General features: G+C 52.7%; 1 protein-coding gene across 4 annotated transcripts; it reads left to right on the top strand.

Moving 5' to 3' along the window:
* The first annotated feature begins 8,373 nt into the window (after positions 1–8,373).
* OSGIN1 (oxidative stress induced growth inhibitor 1) lies at positions 8,374–18,016 on the top strand. 4 transcript variants are annotated; one of them, XM_037142432.2, is made up of 7 exons: positions 8,408–8,499; positions 9,402–9,639; positions 11,882–11,986; positions 13,227–13,363; positions 14,211–14,402; positions 14,636–14,727; positions 16,742–18,016. In XM_037142432.2, the coding sequence occupies exons 3-7, from the start codon at positions 11,920–11,922 to the stop codon at positions 17,688–17,690; spliced, it is 1,437 nt and encodes a 478-aa protein (XP_036998327.2). In that variant the 5' UTR covers positions 8,408–8,499; positions 9,402–9,639; positions 11,882–11,919; the 3' UTR covers positions 17,691–18,016. The 4 variants fall into 4 exon arrangements, with proteins under 4 accessions (XP_036998329.2, XP_036998327.2, XP_036998328.2 ...); XM_037142433.2 differs by having other exon boundaries at positions 9,402–9,666; XM_037142434.2 differs by lacking the exon at positions 9,402–9,639 and having other exon boundaries at positions 8,374–8,499; positions 16,742–18,015.
* Positions 18,017–18,442: the final 426 nt, after the last annotated feature.

Below are 18,442 nucleotides of genomic sequence, written 5' to 3'. Positions count from 1 at the left end.
TACTATTCTTGAGCTCCCCCTGTCTATTTTGTACCTACCATTTATGCTTCTTATTCCCACTACCTTTTCCCCCATTCTCCCCCTCCCCCTTCAGGCTGAATATCATTTCTGTGATTCAGTTCCTATTCTAGTTGTTTGCTGGGTTTTGGTTTTTATTTTTTAGGTTCAGTTGTTCAGAGTTGTGAGTTTGTTATTATTTTACTGTTCATAGTTTGGATCTTCTATTTCTTAGATAAGTTCCTTAACATTTCATATAACAAGGGCTTGGTGATGATGAACCCCTTTGACTTGACCTTATCTGGGAAGCACTTGATCTGCCCTTCCATTCTAAAATATAGCTTTGCTGGATAGAGTCATCTTGGATGGAGGTCCTTGCCTTTCATGACTTTGAATACTTCTTTCCAGCCCCTTCTTGCTTTTAAGGTTTCTATTGAGAAATCAGCTCGGGAACTCCTTTGTAGGTAACTGTCTCCTTTTCTCTTGCTGCTTTTAAAATTCTCTCCTTATCTTTAATCTTGACTAATGTAATCATGATATGTCTTGGTGTGTGCTTCTTTGGGTCCAGCTTCTTTGGTACTCTCTGAGTTTTCTAGACTTCCTGGAAGTCTATTTTCTTCACTGGATTAGGGAAGTTCTCAAGTCAAATACATTTGACACCCCTGGTCTGGATGAATATTTCTTCTATAACTCCTTAGTTGTCAGACTTTCATACAGTTCAATTTCCTAGCAGTTCTGGTTATTTTTTGTTCTAAAATTTATTATTGTCCTTTTTTTGGTTGTGCAAAGAGGCAAAGCGTATCTACCTATGCTTTCATCTTGGCCAGAAGTCTGGTGCCATGCAAGTTTTCGAAGTATTTGTTCTAGATCTGTGAAACATTCCCTTGGTATTTTAATAGTAATTGTGTTGAATCCATAGATTACTTTGAGTAGTATGGACATATTAATGATGTCAATTCTTCCAAACCATGAACAGAGTATGTGCTTCCATTTATTTGTATCTTTCTCCATTTCCTTCTTCAGTGTTCTATAGTTTTGTGAATACAGGTCTTTTACCTCCTTGGTTAAATTTATTTCTAGGTACTTTTTTATTTTTTGCTGCTATAGTAAATGGGATTTTTTTCTTAGTTTCTCTTTCTAATAATTCATTGTTGGTATACAAAAATGCTATCAACTTCTGAATATTGACTTTGTATCCTGCTACTTTGCTGAATTCACTTATAAGGTCAAGTAGTTTTTTGGTGGAGCCTATGGGGTTTTCTATATACACTATCATGTCCCCTGCAAATAATGACAGTTTTACTTTCTCCTTTCCAATTTGGATGCCTCTTATTTCTTCTTCTTGTCTGATCACTGTGGCTAGGATTTCTAGTACTATGTTGAGTAAGAGTGGTAAAAGCAGACATCCTTGTCTTGTTCCTGATCTTAAGGAAAATGCTTTTAGTTTTTGCCCATTGAGTATAATGTTGGCAGTAGGATTTTCATATATGGCCTTTATTATGTTGAGTTATACTCCCTCTATTTCCACTTTGCTGAGTGTTTTATCATAAATGGGTGCTGTGACTTATCAAATGCTTTTTCTGCATCTATTGATATGATCATGTAATTTTTGTCTTTCATTTTGTTTATATGATGTATCACATTTATTGATTTTCAAATATTATACCATCCTTGAATCCCTGGAATAAATCTCACTTGATCATGGTGTGTGATCTTTTTAATGCATTGTTGGATTTAGTTTACTAGTATTTTGTTCAGAATTTTAGCATCTGTGTTCATCAGAGATATTGGCCTGTAGTTTTCTTTCTTGTGTCTTTACCTGGTTTAGGGGTTAGGATAATACTGGCCTGGTAAAAAGAGTTTGAGAGTCTTCCCTCCTCTTGAATTTTATGAAATAGTTTAAGAAGGAGAGTTGTCAGTTATTCTTTGAATGTTTGGTAAAATTCACCTGTGAAGCCATCTGGACCAGGGCTTTTGTGTGCCAGATTTTTTTATTACTGCTTCAATTTTGCTAGTTGTTATTGGTCTATTAAGATTTTCTGCTTCTTCCTGGTTCAGTTTTGGAATATTATATGTTTCTAGAAATGTATCCATTTCACCCAGGTTGTCCAATTTCTTGGCATATACCATAGTTGTTCATAGCAATTTCTTACAATTCTTTGTATTTCTGTGGTTTCAGCTGTTACTTCTCTTTCATTTCTGATTTTATTTATTTGGGTCCTCTCTCTTGTTTTCTTGACAAGTCTGGTTAATAGTTTGGTTAAATAGTTTTCTTTATATATTTAGGTGTACGTATATTGGGTGCATATGTTTACGAAAGTTGTAACCTCTTGTTGAAGTACTTTCTTAAGTATTATGTAGTCTCTTTGTTCTATTATGACCTTTGTTTTGAAGTCCATTTTGTCTGATAGAAGCATTGCAACCTCTGCTTTTTTTTGCATGTCCATTTGCATGGAATATTTTTTTCCCATCCCTTCACTTTCAGCCTATGTAGGTCTTTTGTTCAGAAGTGTGTCTCTTATCGACAGCCTATATGTGGGTCATCGTTTCTTATTCATTTACCCTGTGTCTTTTGCTTGGAGCATTTAATCCATTTACATTAAGGTTATTATTGATAGGTACTTATTCACTGCCATTTCTTCCCTTTGTACTTGTGTTCCTCTCTCTCTCTAATTCTTTTTCTTCCCATTCTTAAAGCAGTCCCTTTAGCATGTTTTGCAATGCTGACTTGTTGGAGGTGTATTCTTTTAGCCTTTTATCTGAGAAGCTCATTTCACCTTCCATTTTAATTGAGAGCCTTGCTGGATAGAGTAGTCTTGATTGCAGGCCTTTGCTTTTTATTCCTTGGAGTATTTCTTGCCATTCCTTTCTGGTTTGTAGTGTTTCTGTTGAGAAATCAGCTGCCAGTCTTATCGAGGCTCCCTTGTATGTTACTAGCTGTTTCTCTCTTGCTGCCTTTAAGATTCTCTCTTTGTCTTTAAATGTGGCCATTTTTACTGTAATGTGTCTTGGAGTAGGCCTATTTGGGTTCATCTTGATTGGGAACTTCTGTGCTTCTTGGGCTTGGTGATATTTTCTCTCACCAAGTTAGGGAAGTTTTTTGTCATTATTTTTTCAAACAGATTTTCTATTCCTTGCTCCTTTTCTGAAGACATCTTTGCCTTTTAGACTTCATGACTATCTTGCAACAGCATCAAGAATGTGGTTCACAAAAAGACAGGCTGCTGCGGTGGAAAGGGTCTAATGTACTGGGCATCTCCATGGGCTATGTGGTTTCCACACTGTACCTCAGTTCATCCTTTCAATAGCCTTAAAAGCATACATACCCAGCCAGTGAAACTCCCCACATCTAGCCACACTGCAGCCAGTGATGTAAAAATCTCTGGTACTGGGGCCTGTATGTTAGTGTATCTTCAAATACTCCCCCAAGTGATTCTGCTGTACAGCGGGGAAGAGGAGCACTGCACTGCTCTGCCATTATCCATACCTCACATAGAAGAAAATCCTGGAAGCTCAGAGAGGTTAAGTCACCTGCCCACAGTCACACAGCTGAAGGTAATGGAGAAGAATCTTGCTTTGTCTGATGTTAAAGTGGCAGCCTTTCACACCCCCGGGCAGGACTCCCTGTCCACCCTGACTGTGGGAGAGGCACATTCACTCTCAGCAGAAACTTTCCTTGCAGTTTCAAGGAAAAATTGGAATCCAGAAACAGAGAACGTGGCTTGAACACCTTCAAACTTACCCCTGTGCAGATGGCCCTCCCAGGGCCTATCCCACACTCCCCGTTTAGCTCCTGACCTTGCTTCTCTCTCCATAGGGTCCAGAGTATGGGCCTTTCCTAGCATTGAGACTGTCTCCCCAGGGGTCCGCAGTCACAGTCATGAACCTGTACTGAGTCTGGCCACACACCATCATCCTGGAGTGGCATGCATGGGCTCAGCACAGGCAAACTGTAGTCTGAGTTTCCTCCCCCACTTCATGGCTACGTGGCCTTGGGCAAGGTGCTCTGGGTTTCTTCATCTGCAAACTAAACTTGTTATTGGGAATATTTGCCTACCTCTCTGGCTATTGGTAAGATCAATGAAGTAAAGTGAATCAACAAGACTATAAACAATGAGCCACAGGGCAAATATTAGTCCTTCTGTCATATACTAGAAGGACCTGGTCTTGTCATGCCAGGGCACTGAGCAGAAACTGGTCACAGGCCCAGCTCAGCCACACGCCATGATCTGAGGCCACATCTCACATTCTCAGGGCCTCAGTTTCCTCACTTGTAGAATAAGAGAATAATAACCCATCATATTTTTTACTGGACTAGTGTATGGATCAAATGCAGGGGCAAATGAAATGCCTTACAGTGTGGGCACTTTATAAAGGGGTGGCTGTGGGGATAGGCAGGTGCTTCAGGAGAGTCCCTTGGCCTGACACTGCACCTGAGACAAGAGGAGCATTCTTCCTTAGTTAGCTTCTTGCCTTCCTTTTTCTTGAAGGTCCCTAGACTCTGCAGTAGCATCCCTGGATTTCAACCCCAGCTCTGCTGCTTGTGCTGTGTGACCTCAGGCTCAAGGTTGGCTTCTGGGCCTCATCTGTGTATAAAGAAACTTCTGTGCACAGTGCCCAGCTCCTGGGGGTGCCCAGCAAGCGACAGAGCTACGGGAGCCACCAAAGGGAGAGGAGATGAGGAAGGCAGACGGGAGCAGGGGCCTGGAGTGCTTCTAGGATTTCTTAGGGAGTGAGGAATGGTGGTTTCAACACAGGGGCAGGGGAGAGCCATTTCAGCACCAGGAGCCTCAGAGAAGCTCCCTGAGGCCACTCTCCCTTCCCTTCCACTGGCTCTCCAGCTCCCAAGCTGTTGCAGGAGGGCTGGGGGAAGCCTGGAGGGTGCAGGGAGGGGGCCGCCATTACTGAGCAGGGCAGACTGCTGAGATGGGGAAACTGAGGCTCACAAGGGAAGTGTCACACTGCCCAGCCCCTTGTAATGTTCCCAGGGGACTGTCCAGGCCGCTCAGGACTGAGTGAGTTCCAGGACCGCAGGGAGCCTTTTAGTGCCAGCGCTGGGGGTGCCCTGGTTGGCATAAACAGCCAAGGCAGATGCTGGCACCCGGGGAAACCAGGAGAGGAGATGTGTAACTGAAGGTCCCAGGAGCCACGTTAAACAAATTTTAAAACTTGGGTGACATCAAAATTGAATAGTATATCTCATTTAAGCCCAGATGTCCAGAATATTTTCGCTTCAACATGTAATCCATGCAAAAATTACTAATGAGACATTTATACTCTCTTCCCTTTTTATAGCACTCCCTCTTTGAAATCTAGTGTGTAGTTAACACTTACAGCTGGGTTTGCCAAATAAAATACAGGCCTCCCAGGTAACTTTTAATTTCCAATAAGTTATGAAAAAACTAGTGTGAGTATATCCCAAATACCGCAGAAGACATATTCATGCTAAAAGTGTATTTCTTGGTTTTCTGCAGTTACGTGTTACCTGGGCCCTATATTTTTATTTGCTATATCTGCCCCCCTATTTCCATTCCATCTGAATTCAGAGGCTCACATTTCAGGGGTTTCACAGTCCCTTGAACTTATGGTGGAGAAGGGGACAGAGCAGGACTGGAGGAAAGGGGGTGCCCAGTGGGGTCTGGGAGCTCAAGTTCCCCGGGGTCAACCTGCTCCTCCCCTTTCCATGGCCCCTCTTCAGCTGCCACCCCTTAGTCTGTCTGTGACATTATCTGTCTTTGTCTTCGTCAACCTTTCTGGAAGCAATGCCACGCATTCTATTTCCAATAATCTCCTGGCCAATAAACAGGTGGCAGGGGAGAAAGTCCACATCTTGTCCACAATTCTCTGTATCGGCCAATTTTCAAAATCCCGAAGAGTGGTCAGGGCCAGCGTGGGGGGCAGGGCAGGGCAGGGAGGAAACAAGCCAGAGCTCCTCCTTCCTGGGCCTCCCCAAGTCTTGCCCCCCGACTCCAATGGCAGTCTCTGACCCTGGGGTGTCTCTCTCTGCCTCAGTTTACACACCCAAAGCACTGGGCAGTTGCAGACCAGAGCCCTGGAATGGGGAAGTGGAGCCAGAGAGATGGCTGCTGGGGGAAGATGCAGCCTGCACCAGAGGTATGTCACCAGCGCTGGACAGCCCCCCTCTCCCAGGCTCCCTGTGTGGTCAGACCCCCACTGGGTCCTGGTCTGCACGTGCGGTGTGGGTTCAAAGTGTCAGAGTGGCGGCTGGTAACAAGGCCATGGCTGGAACAGAGAGGTAGACCACTGGCCCAAGGCCACACAGAACACTTGCAGCAGAGCTGAGGCTGGAGCAGGGGTCTTCCCTCTAACTGCCCCCCCACACACACACACACATGCTATGTGACCCCAGGGGTCACTGCCACCAAGGACCCCAGGGGGAAAGGACTATGAGCGCCATTTCTCCCTGGATAACACAAGGCTCCAAGGAGGCAGCGCCTCCCTGAGCCCGACCAGCCCTCACCCCCTGCAGCCCGACACAAGGGCAGGTGCTGCCCAGCCTGGACCAGTCACGAGACCTGTGGGGCCCAGAAGCAGAATGACAATGTGGGACTGCTTGCTCAAAAATTGTTAAGGATTTTCAGGTGATGACAACAGTGCGTTAAACCAAGTGCAGGGTCCTTCTGAGAGTGAGGTCCTGACACAAGGCATATATACCCAGGGCCCCCAGGGGACAAGGCAGGCAGAGGGTGTGGCCCGAAGCAGGCCTGGCTCTGTGCCAGCCACCCTCCCACTCATCTGCTCAGCCCGTGAGACTCTTGGCCGTGGGCCCAACTGGGCCTGACATCTTCCCTAAACCCAGGACCACACTTGTCGCTGCAGCAGCTCCTGCTGCCCCTAGCCCTCTGTTTGCAGTGTGCTCATACCCAGCTGCCTTCACCCCCTCCTCCCTCTCTCCCCCTCTCTCTTCCTTCCTCTCTCCTTTTCCCCCTCTCTGTCTCTCCCTCTTTCCCTCTCCGCCCCTGTCTCTCCCTCTCTCCCTCTCCTGCCCCTCTCTCTACAGGTCCCAGTAGATCTGTGCATGGTCAGAGGTGCCCCACCCCCACCCCCGAAAGAACCCTGCAGTCACACATGGTCCCCTGTCATCACCAGCACCAGGACAAGGAGAGAAATATCACCTCTGGCACAAAATGCAAGGGGCACTCCAAAAACCAAGAAACGTAGTGTGTCATGCAATATTTCTAAAAATCTAAAGTAACGCTCAATCCAGGCTGAATGGAATAGCGAAGCTGCAAACAAAGACAGAGTCAGTGTTCTGATTTCTTGCTGTGGCTCAGCACAGCCCTGCTTCAGCTCCCATCTTTATTTGGACTTCTAATATTTTGTTAATCATACATTTTATTGCATTAATTGTGATTTTTTAAATTTTGCATTAAGATGTTTTCTTGATCTGTGGGTGTTTTGGGCACCTCCTTGAGTTTTGCATGCAAAGTGAGGGCTTCACTTGCCACCCACAGGCCCCCATCCACTGGGCAGGGCTGGCCAGAAAGTCCCCGGATAAGAGGACGACACATGGGGGACAATCACATGGACAATGAAAATAACAGCTAATGCACACACAGAGGTCTACGCTGCCCAACTCCCTTCCTCCCTCCCTACTTTCCCTCCTTCCCAAGTACCTACTATGTGCTGAGCAGTATTCAAGACTCAGGATAAAACAGGCAAAATTACACTTCCCTACCCACACAGAACCCACATCCTGGTTTGAGGAGAGAGACAATAAAATAAGCAAGAATCAGCAAAATGTGAAGTGCTCACTGCTCGGTGCTGAGAAAAAGAAAAAAGATAGAACCAGAGAGCAGGCTTCACGGTTCATGCCAGGTAACCACGGGTGAGATCACTTCAGTGCCACTCCCACCCCAAGGAGAAGAGGCTGTCGCATTTTTCAGACGAGGAAAGTGAGGCAGCTCGCCCAGGATGTGGCAGAGCCGGGCTCTCAGCTCGGACGGTGCAGTGCCAGAGGGCGTTTGGGGGGGTGCAGATGTGGGCACCAGTGGAACCAGGCAGGACGAAGGGACGGAACTCTCCACTTGAAGGTGCTGCTCTCCACTGGGCAGGGCTGTCTCCTCCTCCCTAAGCGAAAAGTCCAGGTTGGCTTGTTCAGGGGACCCTGGCCCTCCATTCACTGACTGAGCCCCAAGGGTAGGGCCAGCCTGGTCATCCCCAGTCCCTCTGCTGCACAGACCACCCCTTAAAGAGGGTGGACCTCTTTAAGGCTGGCCCTGGGGCAGGCAGGATGACTGCCAAGTTCATTCATCCAGGGGCCCCTGCTGACTCATGCTTATGAAAGTGATTTTCCTGGCCCCGCCCACCACCCGCCTCTTTCCAACCCTTGAAATACCCTCGCTTGCCCGGGCCTTTCACAACCTCTGAGATCCCCAAGGGGTAACGGTGGACCTCCCTCGGCGGGCACCCCAACCTCCTGGTCCTCACAGTGTCTGACCAGGCCAAGCTCCCCGGTCTCCTTCATCCCCTGCTCGTCAGGTAAGTGGCCTCAGCAAGACACAGAGATTGGTAGCAGGATGTTGACATGTCCTGAACAGGGGTGGCAGACAGGGTCCTGAAACCAGGCAAGGGAATCCCCAGGTGGTCCTGGGAGGAGGCCCGCCCCGGCTTCCCAGGCTGGCATGATTCTCCTCACCCCCACCGCCGCCAGGTTCCCCCTCCCAACCATGCCTATCTCCAGGTGCCTGGCAACCCCAGCTGGACAGTTGTGACGCTGCTCTTGGCAGGAGAGAGAGAGGTGTGGCCACCCTGGGCATGCTGCCAGTGTCTCTAGGCCACTGGGCTCCAAAGCCAGACTAAGTGCTTCCCTCGGGGCCCCCATCGCTCCCGTTCAAGTGTGGCAGAACTCGCCCCACCAATGCCCAGATGGCCCGCACCATGGGTCCCAGGGACTTGGCTTCTCACCGAAGGCCAGGTGCCGAGAGCAGGGAGTCCGGGGAACCTTGGAGTCTCTGGGCTCCCGGTGCGGGCGGCTTGGTTGGCAGAGTGCCTCTTCATCCTCCCCCTGCCACAGCCTCACGTCACTTTCTTGGTGGACTGACAGGCATCAAGGGAAAGGATTTTTGCTTGTGTGTGTAGTCTCACAGTCCTGGGCAACCAGCAAGTCGCCTCCTTCCTCCTGACTTCTGGTCCTCCCTCTGGTGAGGAAAGCCCATGAGCAAGAACCACCAGAGGTGCTGAACCCTGCAACCATGCAGCGTCCCAGAGACTTAGAGCGATTTGAAGCCCGATGGCCTCAGAGGTACCAATGCAGCACAGGCAGAGGGAACATTGTTGGAAGTGTGATCATTTCAGTTTTGCTTATGCTTGTCTGCTTTTGTGAATTTGAATCAGTTTTTAATGTTAACTTTCCTTAAATGGCATTTTCCATCTTCAACCAGAGGGGCTTAAACAAAAAGTTAACACTGAAAATGGACTGCTTTGGCTCCATGAAACTAAGAAGTGTAAAAGAAGTGGGAACAGAAAAACCGTCGAAGCATCTGTTGCAGTCTGGCAGTAGGCTGTGCGAGCCCTGAGCTGCTCAGGGCTTCCAGTGGCCGTATCACTGCACAGGAAATGACCTCTCCAGTTGGCCCTTGGTGCTAACCTCCTGTACTTGACATCCAGAAGCTTCTGGGAGTGAGCACTGGTCCAAAAGCCCCGGTGGTAAACGGGGCCCCTACACCCTGTGCAGCGTGACAAGGGGCCACCAGTTCGAATCCCTCTTCTGTCAGTCAGGGCACCCGCCCATGCGCTCCTCACTGCAGGATGGGAGGAGTGAGAGAGGCAGGAGGTGAAGGGTGGCCTGGGGAGGGCGTGCCAAGCCAACTTGGAGCAAGCTGGCATACTTACCTGGGGGGACATGGATGTCTCAGTGGTCTCAGCCCACAGGGATCAAATGCTAGTTCTGGGGGCATGGCCTCACCTCCCCCAGCCTCAGTGTTCTCATCTGTGAAGTGGGTTATTGTGAGGTTTAAAGGAGCTAATGGTCAGAGGGCATTTAGCAAGGACATCACACGTGTCCCCTTTGCTGTTACTCCTGGGGACCATGAAGACAAGGAATGGGTGCCCCGGGGCTGTTTGAAGGCACCAGGAGAAGGAGAGGAAGAGCTCTGGGAGCTGCAGTCCTATTCACAAGAGCCGCTGGTGCTTACTGAGAAATTGTCCCATCCCTACTGGGACATCCGCCCCCTGACTGTACCCTGTCCCCAGCTCCCAGTGCTGGGACAGAGCCTAGGGTGAGCAGGTGAGCTGGGACAGACGCATGTGCTGCACTCAGGCGGCCGGGGAGGGCCTCTGGCAGGGAGCTCTGGCAGCCTGACACACTGCACTCTGGAAAGTGGCCTGAGCTCACTCCAGCTCAGCCCGTGCAAGCCAGGGCAAAACTCCTCGCACACCGCACAGGGCTGTAGGAAGCTTGCTGGGCCTCAGTTTCCCCATCTGTAACCTGGCCATGATTATAAGACTACCTACAACAACCCAGGTAAATAAAATTAAATTAGCTATTGTACACGGAGTGTTTAGGACATACCTGGAACCCAGCCAACTCCACAGAAGAACAGAAATGTTAGCTGGTTGTAATGAGTGGGGGTGGTGAACCCCAAAGTCCTCTCCTCAGGCACACAGCACAAGCCCCTGCAGGGAGCCGGACCTGAGACCGTGCACCCTGATGTCAGCGGGATGCCACCTGTTGCTTCCTCAGGGAGATGCTGGGGGACACAGGCTCACCTCAGCAGGAGAGGGGGCTGTCCTGGGGACTAGGCCCCACCAAAGTGAGGAGCCCTGCCTGCCGCGTGACATGGCCCCAGGCACCATTAACGGCCTGCCGCATGACACAGAGAAGCTTGCGTGGTCTCTGAGCCCTAGTTTACACATTGTTAAATGGGACAGTAGTATTAACAGTGCTTTCTGCACCGTCAGTGTGAGGAGGACTTGAGAAAAGTGTGTTAGATACCCAGTAGAGAGCGAGTGCTGAATGCCTACCCATTCCTCACACACTCACGTGGGTGTTGCCTTGTGGCCCTCAGGATGGCAGGGCTGCTGCCCAGTGGGTAAGGCCAGGCCCTGTTAGCGGGGTAGTGGAGAATGTGGTTCTGGACTCTCCAGCAGCAGCTACACCCTAAGAACAGGGTTTGGGTCTCTTCCAGTGATTTTGGCTTGTGGCCAGCAGGGGGCGCAGATGCACCAGAAATGAGCAGGTTTACAGGCGGTCTCCCCAAATTAAATTACTCCAGGTTTCCAGTTCCCCCAGGCCCATGTGTTCCTGCCCAGCTCCTAGGGCAGGCAAATGAGCTCAGGTTTTTCCCTGTGGCTCCAGGTAGGTGCTTCACATATATGACCTCACTGTCCCCAGCAGCCCTATGGGGTTAGGGACATTATTCCCACTTACAGATGAGGAAACAGAGACCCAGGGACATCCAGAACAGGCCCACAGTCACCAGCTGGGAGGCACCTCACTGGGGCCAGGCGATGGCTCCAAAGTCCACCAAGCTACACCCAGACCTGAGGGCTGGCGCAATGGCTGGCACGGCCATGCTGAGCAGGGCTTGTCCTTGGGGCTGGGCAGAGGAGGCCCCATGAAAGATGACTAATAGGCTTTGGGTATTATTACTGCCCCACTGGTAAGATGGGGAGAATGACCCAGGCTCAGACAGACAGAGGTGACCAGGCTGGGGACCCTGCATGATTGGAGGAGAGGGAGGGCTTGGCTGGAATGGAGCAGGTATGAGGAAGCAAGAAGGGAGAGGTCAGGCCGCCTTATATGCCTCAGGGAGGACCTTGGACTTGACCCCAAGGGCCACAGGAGGACATCCTATATGAGGCAAGGAACAAAATGACACCCAAATCTCACCCAGTGGCCCTTCCTTCCCTGTGCCTCCAGGCCAGCTACCAGCACCAAATCCCCCGCCAACTGCAGCCATGAGCAAGTGGAGGAAGGACCACCTTGGCACCAGCAGCCCGGAGCCCCTGGAGGTCATCATTATCGGTGAGTGCCACCCTGGGCAGGGGAGGGCTGTGTCAAGCTCTCCAGGGTGCCCCTGGGATCAGAGGTCAGGGGCTAGGCCAGGCCCAACCTGGCCTTTTTTTTTTTTTTTTTTTTACAACTGTTGTCTTTAAAATGCGCCACTGAGTGTTCACTGTGTGCCCAAGGGTATGCTTACCATGTACACAACGTCATTTTATGTGACCCTTCCAAGAACCCGCAAGGCAAGAGCAGCCAGGGGAGGCCTGGTCCAGAGTCTGCATGGCCTCAGGCACTCTGTGTGCCTGGCACCCTGCCTGAGGGTCAGAGTTCGAGGCTAATGCTTGTGGTCCTGTCCTCAGACCTGCCGAGATGGGGACAGATGGCCCCTCCTCCATGCAAGCATCAGGTCATGTGGTCCGTTCTTGTAAGTCCAAGTGGTTGAACATCAGCAGTTTTATGTGGTTCATTCTTTTATAGTGCTGTACAATGGGTGATATTCTAAATGGCACAAGATAAAGAGGGGTGATAAGAACAGAAGCCATGTCATGAGGTTAATTGCCCAAGAAATGGCACAGATAAGCTGTGACTCACTCAGACGTGAGGGCAGGACGCCCCCATGTGGTTCAGCACCCCTCCCCAGCACCACTCCCAAGGCCCCGAGGCTCACCCCACCCCCCAAACACACAGCAGTCTGTGCCACCCTCTTTCACTCCTCCGTCTGATCAACCAGGCTGTCAGCTCTGGAAGGACAGGACTCATTCTAAGTTAGCTCAGACTCTCCGGGTAGCTGTGTGACCACTGGCAAGTTAATTAACATCTCTGTGCCCCGGTTTCCTCCAGTATAAAAGGAGGAAAAGCAGAGCAGGTGCTTGCTGCAGTCGCTGGGGGAGCCAGCGGGATAACTCGGGCACTTGGGGGCCTGGCATGGCAGCCACAGCTGTCAGTTTATAATTAATTTGTTATTAACATCCCTGACACAAAGCTTGGCACACAGTAAGCACTCAGTAAATGTCAGTGGTTACTACCACAAAGTTGTTTCAGTAGTACAGCTCCGGGTACCTAGCAAGCTCTCAGCTGCTTTTTTAGTGATTGTTAGTATATATGGTACCTGGCACATGCTAATGGCTTTTAACAGATGTTTTATTTTTATGAATGAAGAGTAATTCCATGACCGAGTCAGGTCACGAACGAAGCCCTAGGCAGCTGTGATCTCCAGCACGTTGTCAAAGTGCTGTCCTCTGACCCTCCCTTCTCTCCCCAGGCAACGGTCCTTCGGGCATCTGCCTGTCCTACCTGCTCTCTGGCTACACCCCCTACATGAAGCCGGATGCCGTCCACCCACATCCCCTACTGCAGAGGAAGCTCCTGGAGGCACCAGGGGTCTCCATCCTGGACCAGGTGGGCCAAAGCTGTGGAGGGTGGGGGCCATACCCCTCTGGGGGACTCTCCCAGCTTTCCCAGTGCAGAAACCAAGGCCTGCATCTGTTAGAAGCAGGACCAAACACGGGACAGGAGAGGCCACAGAATCAGCCATGGGGACTGAAAGAGAAACCAGGACTCTCTTGAGATGTGCAAGTGCCACATCAGCTTGTCCCATCCCCTGGACCAGTGGCTCTAAACTGGGGACCCTTGGCAGCACCTGTAGACCATGTCAGTTGTCACAGCTGGAGAGGTGCTGCCACTGGCCGAGAGGGTGGTGGCCAGGGGCGCTGTCCAACGTCCTGTTATGCACCAGGCCGCACCGGCCACAGAGAGCACCCTGCCCAGAGGTCAGGGGTGCACAGGCTGAGCACCCTGCCCTCGACCCCCAGTTCCACTGCCTCCTGCCCAGCCGGACTCACAGAGTCCCCAGCCCCACGCCCCTCACCTCCCCAGACTCCATCCATCATGCCCCTCCCCTCCAGGCAGGCTCAGTCCTCTGGGCCCCCAACCGCCCCCCTCGAGTTGGCGGATGAGGAAGTAAGCTATGTTTGGTCCAGATCAGCATTTTTTAAAACGCTTTCCACAGAACACTAGTTCCTCAGTTAACACGCTGAGAAGATGCTCCTGCTCCAGTCTGTCTGAGCAACACTGGGTTGGCAGATTAAACTGCCGCAGGCCTTGTCGGAGCCTTTAACATGTCACTGTGTACCGCGTCTTCTGAGAGGCAGCCTTTCCCCACCTCTCTGACCACCTGATATTAGGATGGGAAAGCAGGACTGGGCGGCCTGCCCCTGGCGGCCCCTCTGACCTGTGCCCCCCGCAGGACCTGGACTACCTGTCCGAAGGCCTCGAAGGCCGGAGCCAAAGCCCTGTGGCCCTGCTCTTCGATGCCCTCCTGCGCCCAGACACAGACTTTGGGGGAGACACAGAGTCCGTCCTCACCTGGAAGCTCCAGAAGGAGCGAGCCATCCCCCACGTGGTCCTGGGCCGGAACCTGCCTGGGGGAGCCTGGCACGTAAGTGGGCCTGGAAGGGGTGCAAGGGGATTTGGGCCGAGCCTACATGAAGTCTTGGGGGGGTGCCCTCCCTAACTGGGGTTCAGACTGTCCTGTTTCCTACCTTTCCCTATTCACTGCGCCCACCACTCCCACCCCCATTTCTCTGTGTGAGCTCAGGCTTCCCGCACCCTCCAGCCCAAGTGGGTTGAGGGCTAGCAGAGGCCTGAACTGAAGGACCCCTTTCCACACAGTCCATTGAAGGCTCCATGGTGACCCTGAGCCAAGGCCAGTGGATGGGGCTGCCGGACCTGCAGGTCAAGGACTGGATGCGCAGGAAGCGAAGGTGAGGCAGCCCTGGGAAGCCCCGGGAGGACCCAGGCCCACCCCCTACGCTGTACCCAGGAGCCAGAGGCAAAAGGGCTTCAAGGCTCATCTGGTCGGCCTTTCTCGGACCCCAAGGAGAAAGCGAGGCTCCAGTGGGGAAGAGACTCGCGCAGGCCCACACAAGAAGTGCTCAGCAGAGCTGGGCTGACCCAGGTCTCTCTCCAGTGCTCCCTCCTCCTCCCACGTGATGGGCCCTCCCCTTGCTGCCCAGTCCTCTGGCCTCCCTGCTGCCCACCCCCAATCTGAGCCTGGCCTCCTACAAATCTCTTTCCTTCTAGGTCAGCTAAAAGGGCCTACTTCCTTCCTCCCTTTATTTATTTCTAATGCTCTTGCATTAGGAACACAGCCACACCATAGAAAACTGAAAACTGAGAAAGGAGAGACTACGCACCCAACCCCACACACCTTGGGGTGTTTTCTTCCCATCTTGTTTCCCGCCCCTCAGTGGCCTCACTGCGCACCACCAGCTGCTCTGGAGAGACAGACCCCTGAGTAAATGTGGCCCTGCCTCTGCCACCCTGCGGCGCGAGGGTGGAGCCGCCCCGTAGTCCAGGCAGAGGGTCACCCCCGTGACGGGGGACACGCCACCCCAACCCGGCAGGCACTCTGCCTCTCCAGGGTTCACTCCCCGTCTCTCTGACGCTCATCCCCGCAGGCTTGGTAGAAAAATGTCTGACACACAGCGGTGTGTTAACGGGCAGGAACTCAAATCTCACGCGTAGACGTCACCCTTCTATATCCAACTTCTAAATTTTACCATTATGTCCCAGCGTTTCGCGTGGCAGTGGCAGCATTTGCAGCCACCTTTTTCAAGGCCACATAATATTCCCCAGGGAGGGTGAGCAATTCCATGGCCCACTTCCTGTGTCCAGGGCCCTGCGCTCAGACGCCGGAGCCAGAAACCTGGCAGACGCATTCCCTGCCCTCGAGGTGCTGCCTCGGAAACTAAGTCACTGTCCTGTCATGGAGCTTTCATCCTTTCTAACGAGCCATTTCTGTAAATGATACCAAAGTGACGTCTTAGCACAGGTCTTTAAAAGAGACAAGTGGGGTGAGAAACTCCAGAATGGTTTCCAGTTTCAGTAGCAGACTGACGAGCTGGGCTGACTACGGTGGCCTTGGGGGGTGTGTCTGTGTGTCACTTAGGATTCCTGTTAAGCGAGTTCATCTCTAACAACATGTCCACAGCCGGGGACAGTGCCTTCCCTGAGGGCACCCGGGCAGACGCGGGGAGGGCGCTGCAGCCTGCACCTTGACACCAGCCACACTGGCCTGCTGCCCGAGACAGTGGTGACAGTGAGGATGGCTATCAGGAGTCCCAGCTGGTCCTGAGTGTGCCGGGGGCTGGGCTAACCAGTGCTCTACAGGGGTTACTTCTGTAGTGAACCTTTTCACTGAACTACGTCATACAAATAGAAAAGTCCACAACTCCCACGTGTACAGGTGGATGAAATTTCTCAGAGTAGACGCACCTGGGTCCAGCCACCTGGACTCAAGAAATAGATCCCCTCTCCCCAGCCCCCCCCCCAGGCCCCTCCTGGTGCCCACCCCCTCTCCTCCCCAGAGGCAACCACAGTCTTGACCTCTGACTCCATGGATTAGCTTTGCCATTTCCGAATTTATGAACATGGAATCCCACCATATTTATGTCTCGTACTATTTCACCCTTAGAGGTAATATGAACGGTGGCTGACCCTTCCGTGTCACTTACTGAATGTCAGGTTCCTTCTAAACTCTTCATTTACATCGCCATCATCATCCTCCTTCTGCAATGAGGAAACTGAGGCAGAGTGTCAGGAAACAGCTCACTGAGGCATGGGCAGGGCACGAACCCAGGGCGCTCAGGCTGGTGGGCGCACAGCCATAGTTGACTCCAGGGCCTGGAGCCAGCCTGGTCATTCCCTGTCCCATGTGATCACACCCTCCACTCTGGTCCCTCTCTGTCACTCACCCCTCCGTGTCTACCCCTGCAGAGGTCTTCGCAACAGCCGAGCTACCGCCGGGGACATCGCTCACTATTACATGGACTACGTGAGCAAGAAGGGCCTGGGCCACAACTTCGTGTCTGGCGCCGTGGTCACAGCTGTGGCACGGGGGAAGCCCACTCCCGCTGACGCTGGGGCCCAGGACCCCAGGCCCCTCTTCCAGGTGAGCGGCTTCCTGACTGCGGAGGACCAGAGCCAGCAGCCCTTCTCCCTCTGCGCCCGCAACGTGGTCCTGGCCACAGGCACATCGGACAGCCCGGCCCGGCTGGGCATCCCCGGAGAGACCCTGCCCTTTGTCCACTACGAACTGTCCGCCCTGGAGCTGGCCATCCGGGCAGGCACGCTGACTCCAGCCTCGGACCCCATCCTCATCGTCGGCGCAGGGCTGTCCGCGGCCGACGCGGTCCTCTATGCCCGTCACTACAACATCCCCGTGATCCACGCCTTCCGCCGGCCCGTGGACGACCCCGGCCTGGTCTTCAACCAGCTGCCCAAGATGCTGTACCCTGAGTACCACAAGGTGCACCAGATGATGCGGGAGCAGTCCATCCTGTCGCCCAGCCCCTATGAGGGCTACCGCAGCCTCCCCGAGCACCAGCTGCTGCTCTTCAAGGAGGACCGCCAGGCTGTGTTCCAGGACCCCAGCGGCCACCAGAAGGTCTTTGGCATCTCCCTGGTGCTGGTCCTCATTGGCTCCCACCCCAACCTGTCCTTCCTCCCTGGGGCAGGCGCTGACCTTGCCGTGGACCCTGAGCAGCCACTGAGCGCCAAGAGGAACCCCATCGATGTGGACCCCTTCACCTACCAGAGCACACAGCAGCAGGGCCTGTATGCGGTGGGGCCGCTGGCCGGGGACAACTTCGTGCGGTTCGTGCAGGGCGGGGCGCTGGCAGTGGCCAGCTCCCTGCTGCGGAGGGAGGCCAGGAAGCCGCCCTAGCACTCTGCCCAGCACCCTCACACCTAGGCCTTAAGGAGGAGGGAAGGTCACCACGGCCCTGCTGGACACACAGTGCCCAGTGACGGAGGGAGCCTTTCCTGGCTTATGCAGTTTTCTCAGATGAAGAGGAGTGAGAGCCCCGGCTGCCTGGGCTCAGGCAGTGCTCGGGCTGGGAGTGGCGGCTGCGGCTCTGCAGAGGCCCAGACCTTTGGTTTGAGGGGGGGGAGGTGTCAGTGTGAGTGGGGTCACCAGGACCAGGTGGGCCCTGAGCCAGGATTCCAGGCACACTCCTTCCAGAGTCGGGTTCCAAATAAAGCCAGCACCTGCCTCTACTCACCTGTCTGAGAACTCTGTGCTTGGGGAAGGGCCCAGTGCCCAGGAGGCTGCTCTAGGAGCTGGGGGCGGGGAGGAGGGAGCAGCATAGGGCCATATGGGAGGAGGGCCTGGGGCTGGGGGTTGGGAGACAAGGGACAGTGCCCCGGGGGTGGCAGGTAAGGCAGCACCAGAGAAGTGAAGGGAGGGTCCGAGGAACGGAGTGCTAGGGAGGCTTGCCAAGGCCCCTCCCACTCTCCCTTGAAGCACATTTTGCCTTTCAACCCTCAGGATCACCCTGCTTCCTTCACCGGCCCAGGGCCTTTGCACAGCAGCCTCACGCCCATTTCCCCTCCTTTCTTTAAACCTTCCTGCTCTTTCCACTCTCTCAGCATAAGAATCACTTGCTCAAGGAAGCTCCTTCTGATCCAAACCCCTCC

This window comes from Artibeus jamaicensis, unplaced genomic scaffold (assembly GCF_021234435.1).
Source record: "Artibeus jamaicensis isolate MK-2021 breed Jamaican fruit bat unplaced genomic scaffold, CSHL_Jam_final contig_464, whole genome shotgun sequence".
Lineage (NCBI taxonomy): Eukaryota > Metazoa > Chordata > Mammalia > Chiroptera > Phyllostomidae > Artibeus > Artibeus jamaicensis.
The sequence above is the reverse complement of the archived record's forward strand: the minus strand, read 5'-3'. Positions and strand labels throughout refer to the sequence as shown.

Excerpts from the sequence above, each read along its gene's own strand:
- OSGIN1 (XM_037142432.2), top strand. The coding sequence starts at position 11,920 with ATGAGCAAGTGGAGGAAGGACCACCTTGGCACCAGCAGCCCGGAGCCC. Across the intron at positions 11,987-13,226 it reads CCTGGAGGTCATCATTATCG|GCAACGGTCCTTCGGGCATC; the intron begins GTGAGTGCCACC and ends TTCTCTCCCCAG. Across the intron at positions 13,364-14,210 it reads GGGTCTCCATCCTGGACCAG|GACCTGGACTACCTGTCCGA; the intron begins GTGGGCCAAAGC and ends TGCCCCCCGCAG.